This window comes from Thamnophis elegans, chromosome 4 (assembly GCF_009769535.1).
Source record: "Thamnophis elegans isolate rThaEle1 chromosome 4, rThaEle1.pri, whole genome shotgun sequence".
Lineage (NCBI taxonomy): Eukaryota > Metazoa > Chordata > Lepidosauria > Squamata > Colubridae > Thamnophis > Thamnophis elegans.
The window spans coordinates 35,201,540-35,227,885 of NC_045544.1; the positions used below are offsets into that span (position 1 = coordinate 35,201,540).

The following is a 26,346-nucleotide window of genomic DNA, read 5'->3' on the forward strand; positions in this document are numbered from 1 at the left end:
CAAATGGCAACTGGCATTACATTTATTAAAGAAAAAAGAAAAAAAGGACATCTTCCCCTGCCTCCCCTGACTGAACATCACTGCTGGTAACAGCCTTCATTGTATCTCAAATGTTCTGCATAGATGTATCTTCTTTTCTGTTTTCTTTAAAAAGGAAGGCCAATTCTTTTTCCATTTTCTATACAAAGTTCTTCTCTTTTAATATAGTATTATTTACAGTATATACAACTGTGTTCCTTTCCCTATCATGCCTCAGCTAAGCAACCTTGAAGAGAACAGCTTTGGTCTAAACATTCATGCAACAAAGTAAAAATAAAAACATTGTTTCAAATCCACTAGGTGGCAGTGAAACTTGTTACCCACTCTCAATCTTTATAAGCTCTGCCTTTACTTTTCTTTTAGAAAAAAAAAGAAAAAACCTGTAATTCATTAAGCCAAAAAGAAATAAAGTAAAAAAAGTATTTTTAAACCTTTAAAACTTATTCCATGTTTCCAAAGAGTCCAATGAAAAGAATAAGAAAAAAGTGCAAAGAGCCAATCCACTTTAAAAAGCAAATTGCAGTGAAAGTCCAATCCAGCTTCCCATAGTAAAAAGGAAAAAACAACAACGGAAGCCTTCAATTAATCATACCTCAAGTCCTCCGCTTGCTCTCTTCTCAATCCTTATTTTAAATTAAATCTCAAAAATTAGGGTGTTCTCTCTCCAATTAAGAAAAAATTAAATCTCTCACCAAAAGACATGCTTCTCTCTCCTGCCCTTGCATTCTGAGCTGTCAGCAGTTCCAGCACTCTAATGGTGACTCGTAGTTGCTGCCAAAAGAGGCTTTTCCCCAGATCACCAGAGACTTTGCGGATGTTTCTGGGATCTGCAGGAATACTTCTACCTATCACCATCTCTGCAGGACAGTTTAGGTCCAGTTGGACTGTCCAGGTGACCTGAGTTCAGTGGCGATCCCAGAGCTACCAGGAAAGTCCGTCGTTTCACACCGACGTCTAGCCCCTCATCTCCACTATTAACTGTTTTCTGCAGTTTCTATTACATGAAATAATAGCATAGAATTTAATGTTGCTTTGTTTTATGATCTCTGCAAAGTTGAGAATTAAACATTACAAAATTACATAAAGACCATTCTTGGAAGGTCATCTCTGATTTAAGATATTTGAAGGTGTGTATCAGACATTATTTTCCTCTAGTGAGCTGGAAATAGCCTTATGGATCCTCCTGAATATCCCAGCAGAACTTGAAAGGCAGCTTTTCCATCCTCTCCTTAAAGACATGGTCAAACCTTTCACTCTGGGCAACAGTCATGATGTTCTTCCAGTCCCCAACAATGCCTGGAAAGCAGTGGTTAAAAATGTCAATAGTTTAATGGTTTGCAAAACATATATTTTGTATTCAATTAAACTAGAGGCAATTATGTCATCCTATCACCAAAATGAATGTGTGTGTGAGTGTATAGGAATATATGTATGTTTGTGTGTATGTGTATGTACACACAAACACACACACACAGACACACACACACACACATTGTATATATCTATATCTTTAGAGCTTCAGGAGGGGACTATAGGGATGAAGGTCAAAAGTCTTCCAGATGTGGTTTCTAGTCTCCAATTACCATGCCTGTTATCGGTTTCATGGAGTCTTAGAAAGAGGGTAATAGATTGAAAAATCGGGAACGTTGCATATCCCTATGTTATCAGTGGAATGTCTACCTCCCTGAACATCAAACAATATATACAAATCTGTATTTCTAATTTTTGGGCAGGAAGCTGGTTCCTTACTATTTTAACTAGAGTTGGACTACAGAGTGAAGGCTTGATAGAAGGGTAAAGATTTCTAACTATAACAGGTCAAGTGATTTCTCTGGTATAAGCATCTTGTTCTGGGAAGTCATGGAACCAATGGTCTGCCAGTGAAGTTCTAAATGGTCTGGAGTTCATCCTGTTGGAACCGGTCCCATAATTAATTAAAATAATTGATGGGGGATTTTTTTAGCATTGGCTGTGTCCTGCCAATGGTCTAAGGAGGCAGCTCTAAGACTGGAGGAGAGTGCCCAGGGTAGAGAGCAAAGAAGATGTCTCTCCAACAGGCTAAAGTGACCAGTATTCGAACAATCTCATTCCTTTTTTTTGTTTTTGTTTTAGTATATTTTATTTTCATTTTCATTTTCATACACCCACATGTATACACCATACAATATTAAACAATAATTGCATCAATTCCTCTTGTCGACAATGCCCCAGAAAATAAAAGCCCAATATACCTCTTCCATTCTCCATACACCTCTTTCTTCTACCACCCTCCAACTTTCTATCTTCCCTCCATCATCCCCCTCTACCCTACTTCCCCTCGTCCTCTACCACTCCTCTCTCCAGATTCACTCCCCCCTTCCTTTTTGTCTCCCCCCCACCCTCTCTCCCATCCCTCTCTACCCATCTTTCTTCTTTCCTACTCCTCCTCCCCTCGGTGTATTTCCACTATATGTTAATGTATTTGGCTTATCCTATTTTTAAAGAAAAAATAGAGAAAAACAGTATACATGTGAAGTCACATTGCATTGAGATCTAACACATCATGTCTAGCCTAATATATATCCCTCCCTCTCTCCCCCCTCCCCCTGACCCCCTCCTCCTTCCCCCCCCTGACTTCCCAGAACCCGTACACGATATAGATTTATTCTATCTATTGAGAAAAAAAAAGAAAAAAAGAAATTAATAACATCTCTACATTGATCTTAGCTTCTTCTTGGAACAATCTCATTCCTAAAGGATCATTAGTCTGTGCAAGCAACAGACCAGAGATTGTAACTGTCAGATTATATCCATGGCAAAAAACCTGTCAGGATAAAACGGAGTACACCAATTTAACATTGGTACAGCTAAGAAAGCCTTATGGTTGCCTCAGTTTAGTGCAACATCATGAAGAGACAGCAGAAAGAGAAGTTGTTAGAAAATGAACATATCACTCAGGGATGGGCTGCTGGTGGTTCGTAGGGTTATGGGAGAACCTCTAGCTAAGATTCTTTTCAGTTGCGAGAACCCACAAATCCCACTCCTGGCTGGCCCTGCCCACCCCACCCTGCTTGTCCCAGGAGTCCCCACATAGCCCGTTTTCGATGCAGGTAAGTGTAGGTCATGCATGAAGGCTCGGGAAGGGTGAAAAACGGGCCTACCAAAAGTTCAGGAAGGCCAGAAATGGGCCCGTTTCCTGCCTCTAGAAGGCCTACAGAACTGGGTAGGCCATTTTCGCCCTCCTGGAGGCTCGAAGAATGCCTTCAGAGCCTGGGGAGGACAACCCACCCACCCCCTCTGTGATGCAGGAGGCCGACTAGGCCATGGCCATCATGCCCATGCCCACCCAGCAACCTGGCAGAGAACCCCTTGCTAAAAATTTTGAAGCACACCCCTGATACCACTCTACAAAAAGTGCCTTTTAGATGAAGGTGGCAATCCTGGCATATTCATAAGCATACCCCTAGAGTATAAATTTCTATGGCTTTACCTTTACGAAGAAAGACCCCTTTGCTAGGATCTGAAAAGGTAGGATTCAGGACTGCATAGTTTGTTCTAGAATCTGCCTTCATGTTATCAAATGTAGCTTTATGCACCACAACATCCACCTCCTTTTCAGTCAGTTCTTTTCCTAGGAAATTGCATATTTTCAGTACAGAACTTCTCAGATCCTGCAATTTGATACAGCTTTATATTAGTTCATCCATAACAATAGAGAAAAGATGGAAAATGTGACTGATATATTTGGGGAAATCTAAAGATTATCACTATCTTATACATATTTCGCATATCAATGCTGTCTTTCACTTCCCCTACTTTAATTCTTTTCTTACAGAAAACAATTATTTGAATATTAAATCATTTGTATTTTTTTTAAAAATGTACAATATTCATTAAACACAGAAACCCATCCATAGAATTGTTGCTAAAGGTTTCCAAGAGACAAGTTGTTGAGAAACATTTTTGGTTCTCAATATATTTATGATACAGAGTTTTACATTCTTAGCAATCTTGCTGCAACTGAAGCTGGACAGTTCTCCAACCAAACTAAATGAATGTTTTGGTCTCTCTTGAAAATGCACTTGAGTTGAGTCAACCTTCTTTGAGCCCAAAGAGGAGAACATTATTTACTTTATTTTATTGATTAAATTCATATCTTGATCATCTCACCAAGTGCTCCCAAAAATGCCTTAAAATAAATCTTTTTGATACTAAGATGACCACATTCTAGTTTCATGGATTCTCCTCCTTCTTGTTGAAGAGAGGGCTCTTATGTTTCTTCAAATATCTCATTGGTCCTCCAAGAGTGGTTTTGTGGTGAACTCTACTACTCCTTCTTGGAATTTATTATTCTATACATCCCATCATTTCTAAACCTTTCTGTGCTTAATTTTTCTTCACATCGCACCACACAAAATGGACACATCTTACCTTTTTCATTTCTTCATAAGAAAGGAAGAGAATATTGAAATCATCCTTATGATTGTACCAGCCTTCTATATGGTCTAGCCATAAACTAGAGGACACTGATAGGAGAGAAATGAATTCGGCATAATTATGAGTGCAATCTTCAAAGTCACTTGGTTTAATTGTTTAGCTGAACACTGCAATGCTCCAGCTAACAATCCCACTCATTTGTCAAGATGCTGTTATATTGTTTTGTTTCTTTTGCTTTTCTTTATTTGGATCTTTGGGCACTCTGAATTAATTTTTATACATTTGCAAATATCAGACTTATTCCCGTTAGCTCTCTTTTCTGTCCAACCCTTAAATGCTCCTCATGTGATTTCATGTTAGAGTGTGTTTGTTTTTTTAATTTTCTTATTTTTTTTAAAAAAAATACAGATAACTCTCTACTTTTTCAAATGAACATTGATTTGTATTAATTTTAGATTCTGTCCATTATTCACAACATAATCAGACCCTGATTAATGAGATGTGGTGCCTCAGTTGCTTCATGACAGTCTTTGATCCAGCATTGCATGGTGGGGTGAGTCCCCATCACTTGCCTCAGCTTCTGCCCTCCTGGGAGTTTGACAGCATGTTCTATGATACCTACATAAATAGGTACCACTTTGGTGGGGAGATGAGTTGGCTCTGAACCTTCCTGGTTATGATGCCCGCTTGCAAGACGGCTATGGTGAAGGGAGGGGGGCCTTGGATGAGGCTGCAAGAAGATCCACTCATCTTTCTTTCTGGTATAAAGCCAGCTTGCCCTCCTGTGGTGCACTTTGGGAAGTGTGCGAGCATGTCCCACAACAGAGGTGGTAAATTGGCAGCCAAACTACTATTCTGCAATAGCATTGCAGTCTCCTGACTAATATAACAATAACAAAAACAACAACAACAACCTAAACAGCAACATAAGCCTGAAAAAGTCACCAAAAATCAGATGGTCAAGATCTTATGGGATTTTTGTATGCAAACGGACTAAATACTGATGCATAATACAACAGACATCACACTGGTGGAGATAAATAAGGTTACAATCATAGACATCGCAATACCAGGTGATAGCAGGGTTGACGAGAAGAAACATGAAAAAATTGTGAAATACCAGGACTTAAAAATTGAAATTCAATGATTATGGCACAAATCAGCAGTGGTAATTCCAGTGGTAATCGGCACACTGGGTGCTATTCCAAAAGCACTGGAATTACATTTAAAACAGTTAAAAATTGACAAAATAACCATCAGTCAAATGCAAAAGGCCGCACAGCTTGGATCCGCACGCATATTACGAAAATACGTTATGACGTCCTAGGCCCCTGGGTGGGGCCCGACTAGTAATCAATGCCAAATCTGGTGAAACAACTGGCCACTGTGATACAATTGTGTTGTTGTGATGATGATGATGATGATGACGACGACAACAACAACTCCGCCATTGCCGGTCCCAAGCCCGGATGAGAAAGGAGGAGGGTTGGGGTCAGGTTGGCAACCTGGCCCCATAAAAAGCAACCCGCCAACCCATACAATATGGTGAAAGAAACGAATAAAAATTTTATACCGCATCTGTCGTCGCACGGGTTAACAAGGGCCATGGCGGATGTTGGGGTCCCTGGACATCCGTTGACAAATGGGCTACAAGTGGACCAGCCAACAAAATGACAAAAATATAGTGCAGATGAAAACTGTGCCATAATGGCCTGTTACTACAACTCAGAGCCAGAAAAAAGAGGTTATTTAAAGCGAATGTATGAATTATGGAAACAACAATATCCAGATTCAAATGTTAGTGAACAACGACTAGCAGATCAAAGGCGATTTATTATACGGAATAAAGTGTTTAGTGAAGTTGAACTTGAGGAAATTCAGGCAAATTGCAAAACCCAAAAAACAATATCACAAGCGGAAATAACTGATATTCAAGACACAACTAAAGACATTATAGTAGAACTCCCAGAAGAAGCTCTCGGGGAGGAAATAACACCACCACCACTAGAACCAGTTATCACTGAACCAACTGATGAACTAACTCAAAAACAAAAAGAATTGAAGGATAAGATCATGGAGCATTTTCCGCTTAATGAGGAAAGGCAACGTTTACCATCACTAAAAACTGTGCCTAAGAAAATTTTGGCCCCTATCATGAAAATGGTTAATGCAGTGTTTTCAACAATTGAATCGGGATCCATCTTAGAAACGAACCAGTTAATGTACAGCACAGCTGTAATCGTCACTAATGAACTAGGCATTAAAATCAAAGTACCTAGTCACACAACAGAAAAAGCTTCAAAGCCAAAGTGGAAAATCCGATTAGAACAAAAAGTCAAAAAATTAACGGCAGATGCTAGTAACTTAAAGAACCTGCATGAGCAACGGCTTAAAAACAACAAAATCATAGATTGGCTAATCAGAAGATATAGATTGCATACAAGAAACATCAATGAAGCTGTAGAGATTGTAAAATAGCAGATAATAGCAACAGCTAGAAAAATTGAAAGATATGAGGCATGAATCATCCAATATAAACAAAATCAGCAATTTCGATCAGACCAACAGTGTTTTTATCAAAGTTTTAATGTGAATGGTGACACCAAAAGTGAAAAACCAGAAAAGCAGGCCACAGTTGACTTCTGGAAAGAATTGTGGGAAAATGCAAAGGACTACAATAAGGAAGCAAAGTGGATACATGACTTTGAGAAAAGCATTGGCAACAAACAAATGCAAGTACTAGAAATAACAACTGAGATGGTCAAAAATCGAGTAAAAAAGGTAAAGAATTGGACATCACCTGGAAAGGACCAATTACATGGTTTCTGGCTCAAATATCTGACCAGTTTACATGCAATATTGGCCAGGCAACTGAATGAAACTTTACAAAAGGGCCAAATTGATGAATGGTTGACAACTGGAAAAACATACTTGATTCAGAAAGATGCAACTAAAGGAACAACACCTGAAAACTACAGACCAATAACATGCTTGCCAACAACCTTCAAATTACTCACAGGCATTATTGCAGATAACATGATGGATTATTTGGAAACAAACAACATCTTGCCAGTAGAGCAAAAAGGCAACAAAAGAAGGAGCAGGGGCACAAAAGATCAGCTCCTAATTGATAAAATGATATTAGAAAATTGTAAGAACAGAAAAACGAACTTGAATATGGTCTGGATTGATTACAAAAAGGCATTTGACTCACTGCCACATAGTTGGATCATAAAATGCTTAGAAACAACTGGCATTAGCAAAAATATTACATCCTTTACTGAAAAGGTGATGAAACAATGGAGAACTGAGTTGGCAGTAGGGAATGAGATCTACGGAATGGTTAATATCAAGCGAGGAATTTTCCAGGGTGATTCACTTTCACCTCTTCTCTTCATCATCACAATGATTCCACTATCAGTAATCTTAAAAAAAATGAAATTAGGCTACCAAACAGTCAAAGAAGCTGAAAAAAAATTGCATTTACTATATATGGATGATTTGAAACTCTATGGAAAGTCAGAAATAGAAATCCCACAACAACAGGCTGCGAATTGACGGGCAAGATTTGTTTGTCTTTAAAGAAATACCACTCCAGATGCTGCAAGCAAGGAGAGACTATACTTTTTTAACCCAAGAACTTAGAAATCATCAAATACAGTATAAATGGGGAGCTCCAGCTGGAATCACAGTTACATTCGAGAATCAAAGATTTCGTCTCAATTCTGTTTCGGAAGCTCGGGACTTTTATTATAAAACTCTGAAGGCGGGGCTTCCTGACTCACTCGGAAATGTGGAAAGACAAGGTGAAGGAAAGACAAGCAGCAATTTACTTGGTTACAAGACGGAGGGAGTTGTTCTCCCCCTACCGGAGAGGCAGAAGAGCGGAAACTGAGGATTTAGCCATATCTTCAAAGCAGCGGGACACGTGGTTATAAGGCAGAGGGTTGCCTTCTCTTTCCGGAAGGGCAGAAGAGTAAAGTATAAAGATCCAGCGATGTCTTTAAAATACTTTTTAAACTCTTGGATTGATTAAAATTTTAGGATTCCTGTTTGGTATGAAATGGTAAAGCTGTGTACCGATGAGGAACGGAAAGAAGCATCTCTTATTTTGGACAGATATTGTATGGGATCTTTATAAGACTTATTTGAATTTTAATCCAAACTGCGCATGAATTGTTTTCTGGTGTGAGGAAAGCGGAGACCAAGATTTATTTGAATTGCGGTTTGGGATGAATGGAGTCGGGAGGAGTGGGACAGAAGGGAAGGTGGAGCGGGATATTGATGAAGGGATCTTGGGACTGAATGAAGTGGTATGGATTTTGGGCACACATTTTACGGATTTACATGCTTGAAGTATAACATAAAAAGCTCAGGATTTTAAAGTGAAGAGCGAGATCCTAATCTTATGGAATTTGGGCTTGGGAGGAATGGAGATGAGAAACGAGGGGTAGGAAGAAGAGTAGCGAAAGTATGATTAGACTGTTCTGTATTTGAAGGTAAATTGATTTTTGTATAAACTATTATTTGAATATAAGGTTAAGAAAGGCTATTTGGAGAGTCTACAGGAAGATGGGGGTAAATATCAAAGAAGCAAGGGACGAAGACAAAATATAAATGGAATGATCTATACTGTTTAAATTTTAAGAATGATGGGAGGCTGAGCATAATGCAAAAGATTTTCTTTTTTTTATTTCTTTTTTTTTCTTTTTCGGAGTGTTCTTTTTATTTTATTTTCATTATTATTGTTAATCTATTTGATTATAAGATATTCTAGAAGGTGAATGGTATTGAACTGTGCCGGGTGTGGGACCTGGGAAGTCGGAGGGGATTAGGGAGGGGGCTTCATTGGGGGTGGGTGGGTGGGTGGAGATATAGTCTCAATATATAGAATAAGAAGAATACACTTGTATACTGTTGTTCCTTATCTTTTCTTTTTATTTTTCTCTTTTTTTTTCTTTTTCTTTTTATTTTTTTCCTTCTCTTTTTTTTTTAGCGCAATTTTTAGTAACTGAATAGATTAATGAATAGAGAAATGCACCAAAGTGAGAAGTAGAGGAAAGGAAGAGGGAGAAGTAAGGAGGGAGGAAGAGGGGAATGTAAGGAGGATGAGAGGGGAAGGAGGGTGAGGAAGGCGAGAAAGGAAGATAGGAGGGGAAAGGAAAGTAGGAGGGGTGATTGTTGGAGGGAGAAAGGAAAGTTGGAGGGGGAGAAGAAGGGGTGTATGAAAGCGACAGGTTGGGTTTATGATGAGTTGTGTTTAGGTGGGTTTTTTTTATTATATTATTATTATTGCAAATATTCAGTATATAAGTGAATGTATAAAATTGAAAATGAAAATGAATAAAACATTTGAAACGAAAAAAAAGAAAAGAAATAGAAATCCAATCATTGACAAACACAGTCCGAGTATTCAGCACCGATATTTCAATGCAGTTTGGCACGGAAAAATGTGCCACTGTATCCATAAAAAGGGGCAAAATCACTGCATGTGAGAGAATTGAAATGCCCAATGGCCAACTAATTAAATGCAAATGAAGCCTACAAATACTTAGGCATTCTGCAGTTGGATAATATCAAGCATGGAGAAGTAAAAACTATTGTCAGTACATCAACAGAGTTAGGAAAATTTTGAAATCTAAATTGAATGGTGGAAATACAATCAAGGCCATAAATACCTGGGCAATACCAGTTATAAGATACACAGCTGGTATAGTTAACTGGACACAAGCTGATTTGGACATTTTGGACCGAAAAACCAGGAAACTAATGACAATGCACTACAGTTTACATCCACATGGTGATGCTGATAGACTGTATCTGCCACGAAAATCAGGTGGCAGAGGATTATTACAAGTGAAGCAAACAGTTGAAGAAGAAAAACATGCACTGGCTGATTATTTAAAAGAAAGTCAAGAACATCTATTAATCGAAGTAAAGAACAAAAATCTAATGAAGGCCCAACAGACGAAACAAGAATACAGAAAAGATGTGATAAAATCAAGAATGGAGAGTTGGCAGAACAAAGCACTGCATGACCAATTTCTGGAAAAAATAAAAGATAAAGTGGACAGTGAACAAACTTGGTTATGGTTAACAACAGGTATATTAAAGAAAGAAACAGAGTCACTAATCCTGGCTGCACAAGAACAAGCTATCTGCACAAATGCCATTAAGGCCAAAATCGAAAAATCCTCTGATGATGCCAAATGCAGACTTTGCAAAGAAGCTAATGAAACTCTTGATCACATACTCAGCTGCTGTAAAAAAAATCATGCATACTGATTATAAATTGCGGCACAATTCAGTAGCACAAATGATCCATTGGTATTTGTGCAAAAATTCTAATATTAAAACAGCAAAAAACTGGTGGGAACATAAGCCTGAAAAAGTCACCGAAAATCAGATGGTCAAGATCTTGTGGGATTTCCGTATACAAACTGACAAAATACTGGGGCATAATACACCTGACATCACACTGGTTGAGAAAAATAAGGTTACAGTCATAGACATCGCAATACCAGGTGATAGCAGGGTCGACGAGAAGGAATATGAAAAAATCGTGAAATACCAGGACTTAAAAATCGAAATTCAATGATTATGACACAAACTAGCAGTGGTAATTCCAGTGGTAATTGGCACACTGGGTGCTATTCCAAAAGCACTGGAATTACATTTAAAACAGTTAAAAATTGATAAAATCATCATCAGTCAAATGCAAAAAGCTGCACTGCTTGGATCTGCACACATATTACGAAAATACTGAGTCCCTTCGGGGAATAGGGCAGCTTACAAATCGAATAAATTCCAATTCCAATTCCAATACGTTACGACGTCCTAGGCCCCTGGGTGGGGCCCGACTAGTAACCAATGCCAAATCCGGCAAAACAACTGGCCGCTGTGATACAATTGTATAATAATAATAATAACAACAGATACAACAATAATAATACACTTTGATTTTAAATCCAACAACTTATTTCCCTTCATTTTTATCTATATTAAATGGAACCTCATATTTGTTCTCACTCTCCCTTAATAAGCTACCTTCTGTTGCCTCTCCCATCCATTTTTGCATCACACATTATTCTAGGAATCCTGCATTCTTCTTCACTCATCCATCCCATTATACTGTTTGCATACAGTTTATGCAAAATATTGAATGAGGATTGAAAATAACTATTTTTATTTTATGGAGGAGGAGTGGATTGTTTGCCACTTGCAGGAAGTGGATTGAATTCATATCTTTTGTCCAAAGCAAAAACTAACCTGATTGTGATTAATTTATTACCTTTGCCAGCCAAAAACTTCTCCAAGTAAACATCAAAGTCTTGTGATGTTTCCAGCATAGTTAGAATTTGTAGAAAATGATAGCCAGAAACCAAGACATCCTTTGGATTTCTGAACACATAAACAATCTGTAGGAAGAAGAAAGTATCTAGTGAAAAATGATCTCAGAGATTCCAGTTAGAGTGAATGCAGCAGCGAAAAAGTGGGATTGATCGAAAAACCTTGAGGCTTGGTGGACCTTAGTAGACTTTCTGGAGAGCAGAACTCCATTTGCACTTTATTTCACAATATGTTAACTTCCCATGGGGAAAAATATATGTCTACAATCTATCTATCTATCTATCTATCTATCTATCTATCTATCTATCTATCTATCTATCATCTATCTATCTATCTATCTATCTATCCATCCATCTATCAAATCTATCTATCACATTTGTATAGCTGCACATCTTACATGGTGACTTTGGGTGACTTTTAATTATTAATTAATTATTTATTAAATAAATAAATTAAAAACCATTAACCTCAATTTAAATTCAAATTTAAAAAGAAGACAAAAAAACAAACAAACCCAGAATGGCAGCAAAGCATACAGAGAGTACATCAATTAACTCTCCTACAATGACCTTAGAAGTTACACTTTATCATAGAACCTTGAAGCTATTAGCAAAACCATTTGGAGGACCTTCCAGAAAGCCAACAAGGTTGGAACAAGCCTCACTTAGAGGGAATAGGACAGGGGCTATGGCAAAAAAGGTCATGCCTAAAACTCCCTAGCTGGCAGATCCCCCAACATGCCTTTCCTACTGGATTTGATGGAATGAGTAAATGTAACTGAGGACAGAGGTCCTTCAAATGACCTGTTCCCAATTCCTGAAGGGCTTTAAAGGTCATAACTAGGAAATATGAATCCGATCCAGAATCAAATAGATAGCCAATGTAGTTTCAACAGCAGAAGTGAAATGTATGCTGTTCTTGGAGAACACACAAATGCCTACCTTGCTACATTTGTACCCATTCAAGTTTCTGAATACTTCAAGGGCTGTTGTAATAAAACAGCTCCATATTAAAACTATTACAGTCCTCCATCCAGAAGGGCACGGGTGACTTAGAGTAGCAAAAAGGATTGTATGGTTAAAGGTAACATTCCTCACCTTGGCATCCTCCATATATGTTAAAATAGTAACTGATTATGCAGCACAAAAAGTTCCAATCCATCTGGAAATGTCATTTTGGAAAAAGTAACCTGAAGGATTAAATATCTCTGTATGGATCTTTAGTTTGATTCTATTTTGGCCAAGCATGAGATTCTGGATTCCTCATTTTATTTGATTTATTTTTTCTCGGCCTGCACATCATCAAACACATTGGAACAAGGTAACATCTGTTCATTTGCATTTATTTGTCAATAAAACATTCAGATGTAGAGCTAAAAAAAAGAAGACAGAGAGCTCCCCACTCCACCCCGCAAGTTACCAAAATATGTCCTACTTTTCCTTTTTTATTTCGTAATCCTTTGGGTGCCAAATAGTAGGGCAGATGGGAACAAATGACACGAGGTGATGGGCGACTTGGTATATCTACATGATAAACATTATACTCTAGCCATGGTGCCCTGTTAATCAGGCTAATATTTTCAGTTCCATCTCGATGACCTTCATAAAGAATCAAGCTCACAATGTTCTGAGTCCACACTGTTCCTGTAAATAAGAAATAATTAAATTCATTCATTCAAGACCATTATTATTTGGAGAATAACAAGAAAAAACTCAAGCAAACGGTCTACTAATCGGAGAAGATGTCAAAGAAGAAATGGAGAGCAGAGAGACAGCAGAGCTGCTTAATTCATACTTCACACATCTATCTTCATACACAAAAAGAATACCCCCATCCTGCTTCTCTGCTACAACCTGTATTCTGTGCTCCCATGGAGTTAAAGATTAAAGTTTACATTTAAAACCTAAGATATCTGACTGGGGAAAAAAGAAGTGGAGCACTTACCAGAAAACAACTATTACCAGGCAGAGACGAAATTGGGAACTGAAGGAGTGGGCAGCCAGAGTTCAACAACAAAAGCCAAGAGACTTGCTTTGAACATGATTTAAAATCTAAAGAAGAAATCCCCTTGCCTCTCCTACTTCTTTGCTATAATTTGCATTTTGTGTCTTCGTGGAATTAAAGGTTACATTTACATTTCTACTGAAAATAACTCATTCGGAAGAACAAAAGAAAAAAACAAAAGAGGTGATTTTGATGAGGAATTGAATTGAGCACAAGCAGTTTAACTACTTTCTTTTACAATGAAACCCTCTTCCTTTTTTGTTTCAAGGGGGGAGGTTTGAAATGTAAAGAATTGGGAAACGACCTGAAGAAGGAAAATAGCAAATTAAAAGTCGGGCTCTATGGTTTTGCAGAAAATCAGGACATTCAGACTGTGAGATCAAGAAAAGCTTTATTTTGGCCAAAAGGCTCAGACAGTGTAAACCCACATTTGACGTCTGAGCGAGGTTCTTAGGGAGAAGCGTGTTCTTATAACTTCCTCAAAACAGTTAACACGGAAATGTGCTAAATCATTTCTATTAGCTAGGCTACTTATTGCTAGGCAGAAAAGCATGCAGGAAACACTAGTTTCATTCTGACATATGTTATTAAGCCCTATGTCTAACTCGCAAGCGAGACCTCCAACTGACTTGATCTACTTACAGCAGGTGTTAGCTTTTGCGGTTGATATTCAAGTTTCCTGAGTTCAGGTTTCCTATCTCAAAGATGTTTTTTTTTTGTACCTTACAAAGCGCAAAGATAAAAATGACTAAAGATCATCTAACCTGATCCCGACCCATCTCCCTCTTATGACTAAATCTCACTTTACGTCCTGCCTTAGTCCCCCCCCCTTCAAGAGTCTATTTTTAGTTACAATTGAGTCTTGCCTCTTATAGTGCCTTATTATAACATTAGGCATTGCATATGGCAAGGTTAATATCTCAGGTGTACATATTAGCAATGCAAACATATAATACAATCAGTTCAGGGTAATGATACATATCAGTGAGAAGAAAAAAGACAAGTGTTACATATAGAATGATTCTCAGAACTTATTCCCTGAAGGCACTTTCTCCAGTCCCCAGGGTGCATTTTTCCCACATAAGAAGAAGACTCAATTTTCTCCTACACACACACCTATGCTCATGGAAAAGGCATGGGCTCGGAGGTTCTTTTCATTAGTCCAGGCCTGTAAGATTCCTGCCATGAACATGCCAGTGAGTGGTTGTAATGGTGCTTCTTGCTTAGCGTTCTTTTGCTTATCCCTGAGAACTGGACCTTCAAACAGATAATGGGAACTGGTATTTCCAGGGGGAAAATGAACACAAAATCCTGTGGTTGATTGAATCGAGATGCAGATTAGGAATCGGGGTGGCTGAAATGGCCTTGGGCATGTTCCAGTAGTCAAATTCCCCAACTGTTAAAAATGAGGGGGGCAGAAGCGAGAAGGTGACCTGTTGGAAGAGGTTGTGGGCAGTTGGAGACATATTGTGGGTTAATTTTATGTCCACAAGTGTCTTTCTAGGGGCAAGGTACATTTCAAATGGACATTGTTCTTCTGACAGTGACCCCACAGGAATGCCAGGTTCCTGACACTGTTTGACGCACAAGGAGGGTGACCCTATGATTTCCACACCAATGGCTATGGGCCAACAATGGGTAGGCGACTCATCCCCAGCCTTTTGAGTGCATTATAAAAATCACCTTACAAATGCGCTCCTGACATCTTGGTTCCCCATCTACCACCTTTCTCAAGGACCATTGTAGCCCTGGTTTTTGCCCAAAGGTCTGGCTCAACTGGAATAGCATTGTACGATGAAAGGGTTGCAGACAAGCACAACCAGCACTTCTGACCTAGGTCAGGATCAGTCTGATTAATTAGGCTTTGACCCAATTCCAGTATTCTTAACATGTACCCTTTTCTCAATTGTTTCAGGAGCCCTTTCTCCCTTTGTTCTATCCCACTTTTTACCGGGATTGTCAGAGGCTTGTCCTTAGGTCTTGGTGTTGGCCTATGGTTCCATCCCTATGCATAGACAATGCGCCTTTGGTGGGAGCAGACCTGTCCCAAAGCGTCCAAACCCTGTGACCTTGGGGTTCTCAACATCCCCAGATCCTCCCTCAAGTGCAAGGGGGCGGTCACTCGGGCATTCTCACAACACTGGGAACTACTGTTCAGGATGTTATCACTCAACAGGTCCTTTGCCAATAACAGCCAAAGCCACAAAAAACTCATACTTGTCCTTTACACAGAACCTACCCAATCACAATTCCCTTAATCTACAAAATCACCATGTCAGGAAGAAAGTTAGGGTTATATGTGACTTGGGAAAGGGCAATATCAATCTTAGATGTTCCACAAAACCACTCCTTGTTTGTAACATACAATGCCCACAGTCCTAGGACTAATACAGCACTACAGAGAGCCCATTCCCAGGTTTCCTCAAACATAAGTATCTCCAGGAGTTTTGTACTGCTCTCTGTCACAGTCAAAGATTTTTGACTCAGCACTTGCTTTTCTGGGAAGGGTGCAATTCCAGTAGAATGAATATTCAACACAGCAAATCACAATAAGGGCAAGCACACTGACTAAAGCAACAGATAGTGCAGTTATTCATGCATGCCTGACTTTCCATTTCCTGACAGGTGCCCAGAATTCCTAATGCATTTTATATCTAATAAATGGAACGTTATGTTCCTCCTTCAAATCTTTGGCCATACGTAAAGACGTCAGCTTCCAGGGGTGACGCCAGTAAGACCTCTTCTGCCCCGTATGTAGTTTGCCCATTGCTGTAGGACAGTTATAGGGGATGATTCTTCAAATATATCACTAAAGGATGGGCTTCATCCTGGTCTGTCTCCCAAGACTCATCAGCAGCTGGCTTAACTCGAGTCCAGTGAATCCAAAACTTGGATTCCAACACTCTTACTGCAAGTGGAGAATACCTGATCACAGTATACAGGCCCTTCCACTTGGATTTCAAGTTCTTCTCCTTTCCAATGTTTTACCTATACTTGTCTCCCACCTGAATGTTATGACTAGAGGTGCTCAGAAATGGTGGGCTAAGGGACACACAATATTGTTGGATTTCTTTTGCTTGTTTAATTCTCCCACCATTTGACTCACCCATGAGGCCCCTAGTTAGGCAAGAAGGTGGCCAGATTTAGGGCATTTGTCTGTTTCAATGTCACTTGAGGATTATGAGTGAGGAGAATTTGATACTTATAAATTAGTTGGTTGTCCAAAAGTCAATTTATTAGCTTCCTCTATCAAAAGAGCAGTGACATTATATTATTCTTTGAGTCCACATACAAATTAAAAGGTTTCTCAAGGTTGGAAGTCCCATAACAGGAGCTTGAGACAAATTTTATTTCAAGGTTTCAAATGCTTGTTTCTCTTCCCGCTCCCAAACAAAGGGTTCTTTTTCACCCCCCTTTGTAAATTCATAGGATAGTTTGGCTAGTAGGGCAAAATTTGGGATCTATTCCATCCTGTCTTTAGGTTGTGCACAACAGAGACAGGCAATTTCTTTCCAAATAGCCCCAAGAGCATGTAAAACTCTAAATACATATTTTCTCTCTGTGTAGACATTAACCATCTTCCCTTTTGCCAACTGGAGGGCTCGTCCTCTAATCAGGCATGGGATTCTAACTACTGATTCTTCCTTGTACAATTCTTCTGCAGGTCCCTTGGCCTCCCACTCTTTCTGTCTAAGAGCCTCGGCAAGGAAAAATGTGTTTCCTCTTGCCTTTTGAAGTTCCTTCTTCTCTAAAATTTGAGCCCAATTACTATATGCTTTGTATGCGAATTCCCCCAGTTCAGAGATGCTTTTCCTGGGGGCCTCTCTCTGTAATTTGTCTTCTGTAATTTGGCTCTAATGTCATCTGCAGACTGATCAATGAAGTTCATATTGACCATTCTATTATTTTCTTCATCCTCAGGATCTAATTTGGTATATTGCCTAAAGGTTGATAAATGCATTCTAGGAATTCCCCTGGATTTTCATCCACTTTCTGTTGAATTTAATAGACCTTCCCTAAGTTCTTAACTTTTGTTTGAGTCCTAACAAAACTAAGGTCCAATAGTTTTGCTGCTGAATGGACTAAGGTTCCCAATTTGGTTCCTTCAGTAACCATGTCCAGTCTGGATCTTTTGCATGATCCTTCTGCAAAGGCTTATTCATGGTTCCCTTCAACAGCCTTCTTTTCTCTGGGGTTAACAAACTTTCCATCAGACTTTGTATGTCTGCCCAAGTAGACTGGTGAGTTCAGAAAAATGGATGCAAAAAGGACATGCATCACCTCTGGATTTTCTCTATAAGCAGGAATTGGATTTTTCAAATTATATAAATCAGCCATTGAGAATAGAGCATATATCCACACCTTACAGAACTCCCCACCAGCTCCTGGCAATGAAATTCCTTTAGGGGCAATTTGAGTTTTTGTCTCAATTGCTCCCTTGGACCAGATTTGTGGTCCACTTGATCTGTCCCTTGGGAACCCTTTTGGTTTTCTTCCTCCTGGCCCCACCTAATGGGACTGTTTGTTCTTTCTAACCAATATCTCATTCAACCTTTAGACTCCCTGGCTCTCATGCTTCTTCGGTGTCAATCATTTCATGTCAAAGATACATAGGTAGAGGGCACTGATATCAGAGACTCTCACTCTCTCTTTTTTGTAAAACAAAAACAAAAAAACACACACATTGACAAAGACAAACACACAAGTTAAAACAACACAGGTACTAAATGTTTCATTTAGACTCTCCTTTTCTGTTTTCTTTTTTTCTTTTTTCATTTCATTTTCATTTATTTGGAATTTATAGGCCGCCCTTTTCCCTGAGGGGACTCAGGGCGGCTTACATTCATAGGAAAGGGGGGGTGCAATATAAAACATAACAATATGTGAATAAAAATAAACGGTAAAACACAACTTTCATTCAACACTCAACACTCGGGCGGGGCGAATTATGAACTTATCCCCAAGCCTGCCGGGATAGCCAGATCTTAAGGGCTGTGCGGAAGGTCTGGACGGTGGTGAGGGTGCGAATCTCGACGGGGAGGTCATTCCACAGGGTCGGAGCTGCTACTGAAAAGGCTCTCCTCCGCGTTTTTCTTTTTTTCTTTCCTCCTTGAGGCTTGTTACCCATCCTGGTAACTGACTATATCTCAGGGTTTTTTCTAAGAGTATTGTATCCTGTCTACCCAGGACTACACACCTTACAACTCTTTTTTTCTTCTTCTGGAGTGTTCAGTGTCTTCTCTTTTCTCTTTTCTTTTTTTTTTTGATCTCCCAGCAAGCGCTGGCATATTTTTAAAGACCCAAAGTTTTCTATATCTATATTTAGACCTCCCAGCAAGCACTGGCCTATTTTTAAAGATCAAAATGTATAGAGTAATATGCATTGAAGAGGCATTCAAGGAACGCTTTCTTCACCACCCATGTTTTATTTCTAAGACACTGTCACCGACCTGGGGTGCCAGAGTATCACGGTCGCCTTCAGGAACTATGACTTAACCACTCACATAATTCTAGAGCCTCATTAGGGTACGCTGGTTCCGTTAGGAAGGGACACTATCCTGGGCTCAGTGGGGGTGATCAGGCCCCCTCTTCCACTCTCAACCCAGTGGATCTACAATTCCGACAATACTTGCCTGCAGGCATCTTCTTTTCTCAGCCGGCATTATTTATGAGCTTGTATTGATCTTGTGGTAGTTCTTGGATTGGTCGGTGTCTACCAAGTGCCCAGGGGGTCATGAGTCTCCTCCCAGATAAACTCTCTGTTGGCTCCTGAAGGTAGGACTAGACGACCTCAATTGGGCACTGGTCGGTGCATGCTGTCCTCAGCGAAATATCGCTCCTCAATCTCCTGGCTAAGGCTCGCCATAAATGTTGCAGAAAATCAGGAGATTTAGACTGAGAGATCAAGAAAAGCTTTATTTTGGCCAAAAGCCTCAGACAGTGTAAACCCACATTTGACGTCTGAGCGAGGTTCTTAGGGAGAAGCGTGTTCTTATAACTTCCTCAAAACAGTTAACACGGAAATGTGCTAAATCATTTCTATTGGCTAGGCTCCTTATTGCTAGGCAAGAAACACTAGTTTCATTCTGACATATGTGGTTAAGCCCTATGTCTGAGTCACAAGTGAGATCTCCAACTGACTTGACCTACTTACAGCAAGTGTTATCTTTTGCGGTTTGATATTCAAGTTTCCTGAGTTCAAGTTTCCTGTCTCAAAGATGCTTTTTTGTACCTTACAAAGCACAAAGATAAAAATGACTAAAGATCATCTAAGCTGACCCTGACCCATCTCATTCTTATGTCCAAATCTCACTTTACGTCCTGCTTTAATGGAGGGGTGGGATCTTAAAGAAATATGCAAAATGTTGAAAAATATGTGTGAATCATTTGGGCTGAGAAAGGATGATAGCCTGGATATTATGGAAAGAATTGAAAATGAAAAAAAAAAGCAAGAGAGAGTCAGGGAAATAATAAGAAATAAAGGATCTCATTGGATTGAATGGGGGCACAAGGAAAAGAGAAGAGCATATCCCAATGTTGGGAGAATTATCACCTGGCCATCTCCACCAATAAAAAAACGAAAAGAAAGAAAAAGAAAAGAATGGAGCAGATAGGCAGCATGATAAAAGAAAGAAGAGTTTATTACAAGGGGGAAATATAATAAGAAAAGGAAAAAGGAAACTAGACTGAGGAGACAAAAGGAAATCCTTAAAGGGCACGACGAAGGGTACAGCTAAAAGCTATAAAAATATTGGGAAGAAAAGATATATAAATAGCAGAAAGAGAAAGGAGAAGTTCAGAGATTGGGATTTAAGATATTTTAAAAATAAATGGAAGGGGAAATAAAAATTGATAGATGAGAGGGGGGAAAGGTGGAGAACGTTTGTAAAGCATATGCTATTATGAACTTTAATTAACTGTAACACTGAAATGTAATATATGTGTATGGTATAAAAAGGATTGCAAGCAAAAAAGAATCAAAGGTAAACTAATTAAGGTGAATAAAGATAGGAAGTTAGTTGATAGGTATTAATAATGTAAGGTGAAATTATTATGCCGGGTTACAAACAAGAAAACATTAGTTGGGAAAGTTATTAGAGGAGGGGGGGAAATGGAGGGGAAAGGTGAAAATACGGCTAATAATATATAGTGAAAATTGTAAGATGAGATAAAATAGGGGCACTTAATGATGTAAAAGTACGTAACTGCATTATGAGGACAGCAGGAAATTTGAATCCGTATTGCACTGCATCCAAAAAAGAGGTTGTTACCGGGGGGGGGGGGGGAGGGAGGAAACAAATGGAATTCGTACAAAGGTATACCTCTAAAAGAAAAATTAGCAATCTGGAAAATATTTTTTTCTCTTTTTTCTTTGGAAAAAAAGTTATCATGCCATTGATACTAAATGGGGATTGCTAAAAGGCGGAATTACACTATATAAAATATAGTGTAATATATAAAATAGAGAATGGACGGGCGATAAAGAGAGGGCAAGAGAGAGAAAGGAAACAGGAGAGGGAAATAGAAGAGAGGGAAAGAATAGGAGAGAGGGAAGGTGTGGAAAGAGAGGGGAGGAGATGGAGAGAACAAGGGGAAGTAGAGAAGAGAGAGAGGGTAGAGGGAAGAAAGAAAGTAGGGAGGAGAAGAGAAGGAGAAGAGGAGAGCAGAAGATGAAATCATATGGTGTATGGAAAGCAGAAGAGCAAATAAAAATTGAAGAGGTTTAATGGCAAAAGGAATTGATATAATATTGAATACTCAAAAAATTCTTGTTAAGATGTACTGGTATACTTTGGATTACATTATATGTATCATAAAAAATAAAAAAACTTTTAAAATAAATAAGTAGAGAGATAGAATCAAGATCATGTGAAGTGTTAATACCACTTTAGAATGCCTTGGTAAGGCCACACTTGGAATACAGCATTCAGTTTCGGTCGCCACAGTGCAGAAAAGATGTGGAGACTCTAGAAAGAGTGCAAAGAAGAGCAACAAAGATGATTAGGGGACTGGAGACTAAAACATATGAAGAATGGTTGCAGGAACTGGGTATGTCTAGTTTAATTAAAAGAAGGACTAGAGGAGACATGATAGACTCTGTAAATCGCTTAGAGAGAGCTGAAAGCCCTATGAAGCGGTATATAAGTCTAACTGCTATTGCTATTGCTATTGCTATTGCTATGATAGCAGACTTCCAATATCTCAAGGGTTGCCACAAAGAAATGGGAGTCAAACTATTCTCCAAGGCACCTGAGGGTAGAACAAGAAGCAATGAGTGGAAACTAATAAAGGAGAGAACTGAGGAGAAATTTCTTGACAGAACAATTAATCAGTGGAACAGCTTGCCTCCAGAAGTTGTGAATGCCCCAACACTGGAAGACTATAAGAAGATGTTGGATAGCCATTTGTCTGAAACGGTATAAGGTTTCCTGCCTAGGCAGGGGGTTGGACTAGAAGACCTCCAAGGTCCCTTCCAACTCTGCTATTGTATTGTATTGTAGATTCAGGAAATTCAGACCAATCAGCCTGACATCAATACTTGGGAAGATCTTGGAAAAGATAATCAAGCAACAAATATGTGAACAACCTAGAAGCAAACAGGGTTATGACCAGAAGCCAACATGGGTTCATTGAAAAAAGATCATATCAAATAAATCTTATTTCATTCTTCGACAAAGTGACCAAATTAGTAGATGAGTGAAATGCTGTGAACATAGTATACTTAGATTTCAGTAAAGCATTTGATAAACTCGATCACAAAATACTTCTTAGCAAGCTAATAAAATATGGGATAGATAGTACTACCACTAGGTGGGTTTGTAATTGGCTGACAAACAGTACTCAACATGTAGTCCTCAATGGAACTACATCCACATAGAGAGAAGTAACCAGTGGGGTACCCAAATGTTCCAGTACTCTTCAATATCTTCATAAATGATATAGATGAGGGAATTGAAGGGGAGCTCATCAAATTTGCAGACAACATTTAGCTGGTAGGAATAGCCAACACCCCTGAAGACAAGCTCAGGATCCAAAAAGATCTTGACATATTTAAATACTAGGCCTTATCTAACAAAATGAAATTCAACATAAATAAAAGTAAGATATTTCACTTAGACAAGAAAAACCAACTGCATGAGTACAGATTAGGTGAAACTTGGCTTAATCCCAGTAACTATGGGAGGGATCTTGGACTCCTAGTGGACACTAATTTAAATATGAGTCAACAATGTGTAGTGACAGCAAAATACCAATGCGATCCTAGGCTGTACTAACAGATAGAATCAAGATCAAGTTAAGTTCTAGTAGCACTTTACAAAGCCTTAATTACAAAGTCTTAATAAAACCACACTTGGAATACTGCATCCAGCTGTGGTCACCACAATAAAAAAAAGTTGTTGAGACCTTGGAAAGAGTGTAGAGAAGAGCAACAAAAATGATTAAGGGTCTGTAGGCGAAAACATACAAAGAACAGCTGCAGGAACTGGGCATATCTAGTCTAATGAAAAGGAGTAGGGGTGACATGATAGCATTGTTCCAATATTTGAGGGACTTCTATAAAGATGAGGGGATCAAACCATTTTCCCAATCACCCAAAGGTAGGGCAAGAAACAATGGATAGAAACTAATCAAGGAGAGAAGCAACTTAGAACTAAGGAGAAAGTTCCTAACAGTGAAAGCAATCAATCAATGGAATAACTTGCCTTCAGAAGTTGTGGTCCTCCATTACTGGATGCTTTAAAGATAACTAGAGACAGCCACTTCTCTGAAATGGTATAGGATCTCCTGCTCAACCAGGGGGGTGATCTAGAAGACCTCTGAGGTCCCTTCCAATTCTATTATTTTATGTTCTAACTTAGTCAATCTTCCTATAGTAAACATTTCAGAGATGTATAAAGACAACTGCTTCTTCTAAAATATTTGATGGTTGTATGAGAAAAAGTCAGCTTTGTAAAGTAAAATTTAAAATGGTCAAAATACAGATTTGCAGCTTTATTTCACCAGTATTTTATCTATGCCAAATGTTAAGATCTGTTTACAGCATGATACAGCAACCAAAATACTGAAAAACTGAATAAAAGCACTGGATACAAAATCTACTCTACCCTGGAAGACATCTTTGAATTTACCTGATTTAGGATATGTGATTATAAATGTATCATCATCTCGGATTTCAAAACTTTCCAATGAATCTATATTTTCAGGTGAGGACAACACTGGTATAAAATAACACCCTTTGTGTAGATATAGGTCCTTCTCTGATGGCTCCATTGCTTGTCCTGTTGATAGAATAGGGAAATTGAAAATAGTTCCTATATTAATAATCAATGTTGAATTAATTCAATTCTTTCAAAATCATGATTCTTGGGAATGTGAAGAAAAACACATATATCATTAGATTATTTTACCTAATTATTTATTAATTAGTTTCATGAACTCAATTTTCACCCATGAAGGTTTCCATTGGAAAGAGTAAATTTGCTACTCTTCTTGCCATCTAAGAGTTCTACATGGAAAAGAAAGTTTGAATTACAGTACTCAGAAGATACTAGTTGCAATTCTTTTCTTACCTTACTTTGTCTTATAGAATCTCTGGCAGTCAGTCATGTCATGTCTAAAAATCAACTGTTTCAATGTTTTTCTAATCCTGTTCCGCAAATATTTAAGGAAGGCTGGTCTTTAGTTAAATATTGTATCAGCACTGTATGTCCCCCCTTAAAAAAAAAGCTAAAGAACATGGTAGAACATGATTAAGTAATAACCTAAGTAAAAAGGATGACAGAGATGGAGGTAACCTTTTCTATTTTACTAAGAAAAGCATTACTTGAAAACCATGATAGATGACAGAGGTATATATCTAAGAGGCCCATCTGGGGATGACTGTATGATATAGAGAATTGTTTCTAAAGTATGAATAAAATGTGTGTCTGGATGTGAGAAATATGAAAAAGAATGCTTGGTGGGAAAAGATATGGAAGAAGCTATGGAAGAGAACAAACCCATGTAACAGAATTGTTGCTGCCCAAAATGAGGATTAGGGAAGGTTTGCGAATGATATGCAGAAACAGATAGTTGCCAATTGTCAGTCCTTCATGATATTCCAAACAAGAAGCACCAACCATGAGTACTAACACTTCCTTTATGGAAAGGTTAGAATCACAGATGCTTGCAAGTCTGAAAGTATCTCTCCTCTTCCCTTTTACTTTTATTCTCCCCAAAACAAGGAAAAAGTCCTCCTCAGATGTTTTCTCTATGGCAGTGATGGCTAACCTTTTTCTAAAGTTGTGCCAAAATTGTGTCTGTGTGTTCTATTGCGCGTGCACGTGTACCCGCCTACCTGCACATGCGTGCATGACCCCCACATATGGGGGGGACTTTTCACCCTCACCATGCTCTGGAGGCTTTCCTGAAGCCTGGGGAGGGCGAAAACAACCTTGTCCGGCCTGGGGAGAGAGAAAAATGGTCCAACAGCCCAAATGGAAATTCGTTCCCGAACATTCAGTTTGCCCGTTGGGCTGTTTTTCATCCACCCCAGGCTTCAGGAAAGCCTCCGGATCCTGGGGAGGGCGAAAAACAGCCCAACAGTCCAACCGGAATTCCAGGAACAAAGTTCCGGTTTACCTGTTGGGCCTGCTTTTTGCTCTCGCCTGGCTCCAGAGGCTTTCCTGAAGCCTGGGGATTGTGAAAATGCCCCCCTGCCCGCCGGAAGGCCAAAAATCAGCTGGCCGGCATGGGCATGCACACCGGAGCTGAGGGCTGCCATGATGGCAAATATGGCTCCGCATGCCATTGGTTCGCCCTCACGGCTCCATAGGATGGAGGTAGAACTAAAGATTCTTCATCCCAAAAAACACCTCTGAAGTCTGCATACTTGCTCAGCAGGCTAGGAATCTCTTTCAGTGACGCTGGTGATGGGACTTGGTCTGCATTTCATTGTGATCGAGGAAAGCTGAGTCATCCAGATGGTTAGTTACGTAAGAGATTAACAGTTTGGTGTATTTGGCTATTCTTAAGTGAAAAGAGACTGGGGGAATGTGTAATTGAACCCATTTTCAAAAGTCAACCATTGATAGTTTTCATTTGTAATGGTAACTTCAGAGGGACAGTGGGAATCTTGAGCCTTTTTAGTGTTGCAAAGTTTATAAAGTTAGTTGTTGCTCCTGAATCCAAGAAGGCTTCACACTCACCTGGAAGACATAAAGTGACATCAATCTTTAACAACATACTTTTATGGTGTTGGAAGTCAGCTCTATTTAGTGATTGGATAGCCCCTCCTGCAAACTCTTACAAGAGGGGCTGTTGTCGTTTCCCTAGTTCTGCAACTTTCTCTGGAGCTCTGGCTGGGTTCGTCCCCCCCCCTCTCTCTCTCTCGTTCTCTCTCTCTCTCGTTCTCTCTCTCTCTCGTTCTCTCTCTCTCTCTCTCTCTCTCTCTCTCTCTCTCTCTCTCTCTCTCTCTCTCTCGTTCTCTCTCTTTGGTGTTTTGGAAGGGTATTCCTTCACCATGTGCCCAGAGTCTCCACAGTAAAAGCAGATTTT

The 26,346-nt window shown here is 39.1% G+C and overlaps 1 protein-coding gene across 3 annotated transcripts; it reads right to left on the reverse strand.

Moving 5' to 3' along the window:
- On the reverse strand, positions 1–24,488 carry LOC116507210 (amine sulfotransferase-like). 3 transcript variants are annotated; one of them, XM_032215188.1, is made up of 7 exons: positions 24,381–24,488; positions 23,940–24,089; positions 13,240–13,448; positions 11,747–11,873; positions 4,450–4,544; positions 3,509–3,689; positions 1–1,335 (listed from the first exon to the last, which is right to left on the reverse strand). In XM_032215188.1, the coding sequence occupies exons 2-7, from the start codon at positions 24,079–24,081 to the stop codon at positions 1,211–1,213; spliced, it is 879 nt and encodes a 292-aa protein (XP_032071079.1). In that variant the 5' UTR covers positions 24,082–24,089; positions 24,381–24,488; the 3' UTR covers positions 1–1,210. The 3 variants fall into 3 exon arrangements, with proteins under 3 accessions (XP_032071079.1, XP_032071080.1, XP_032071081.1); XM_032215189.1 differs by lacking the exon at positions 24,381–24,488 and adding an exon at positions 24,219–24,347; XM_032215190.1 differs by lacking the exon at positions 24,381–24,488 and adding an exon at positions 19,443–19,704 and having other exon boundaries at positions 23,940–24,021.
- Positions 24,489–26,346: the final 1,858 nt, after the last annotated feature.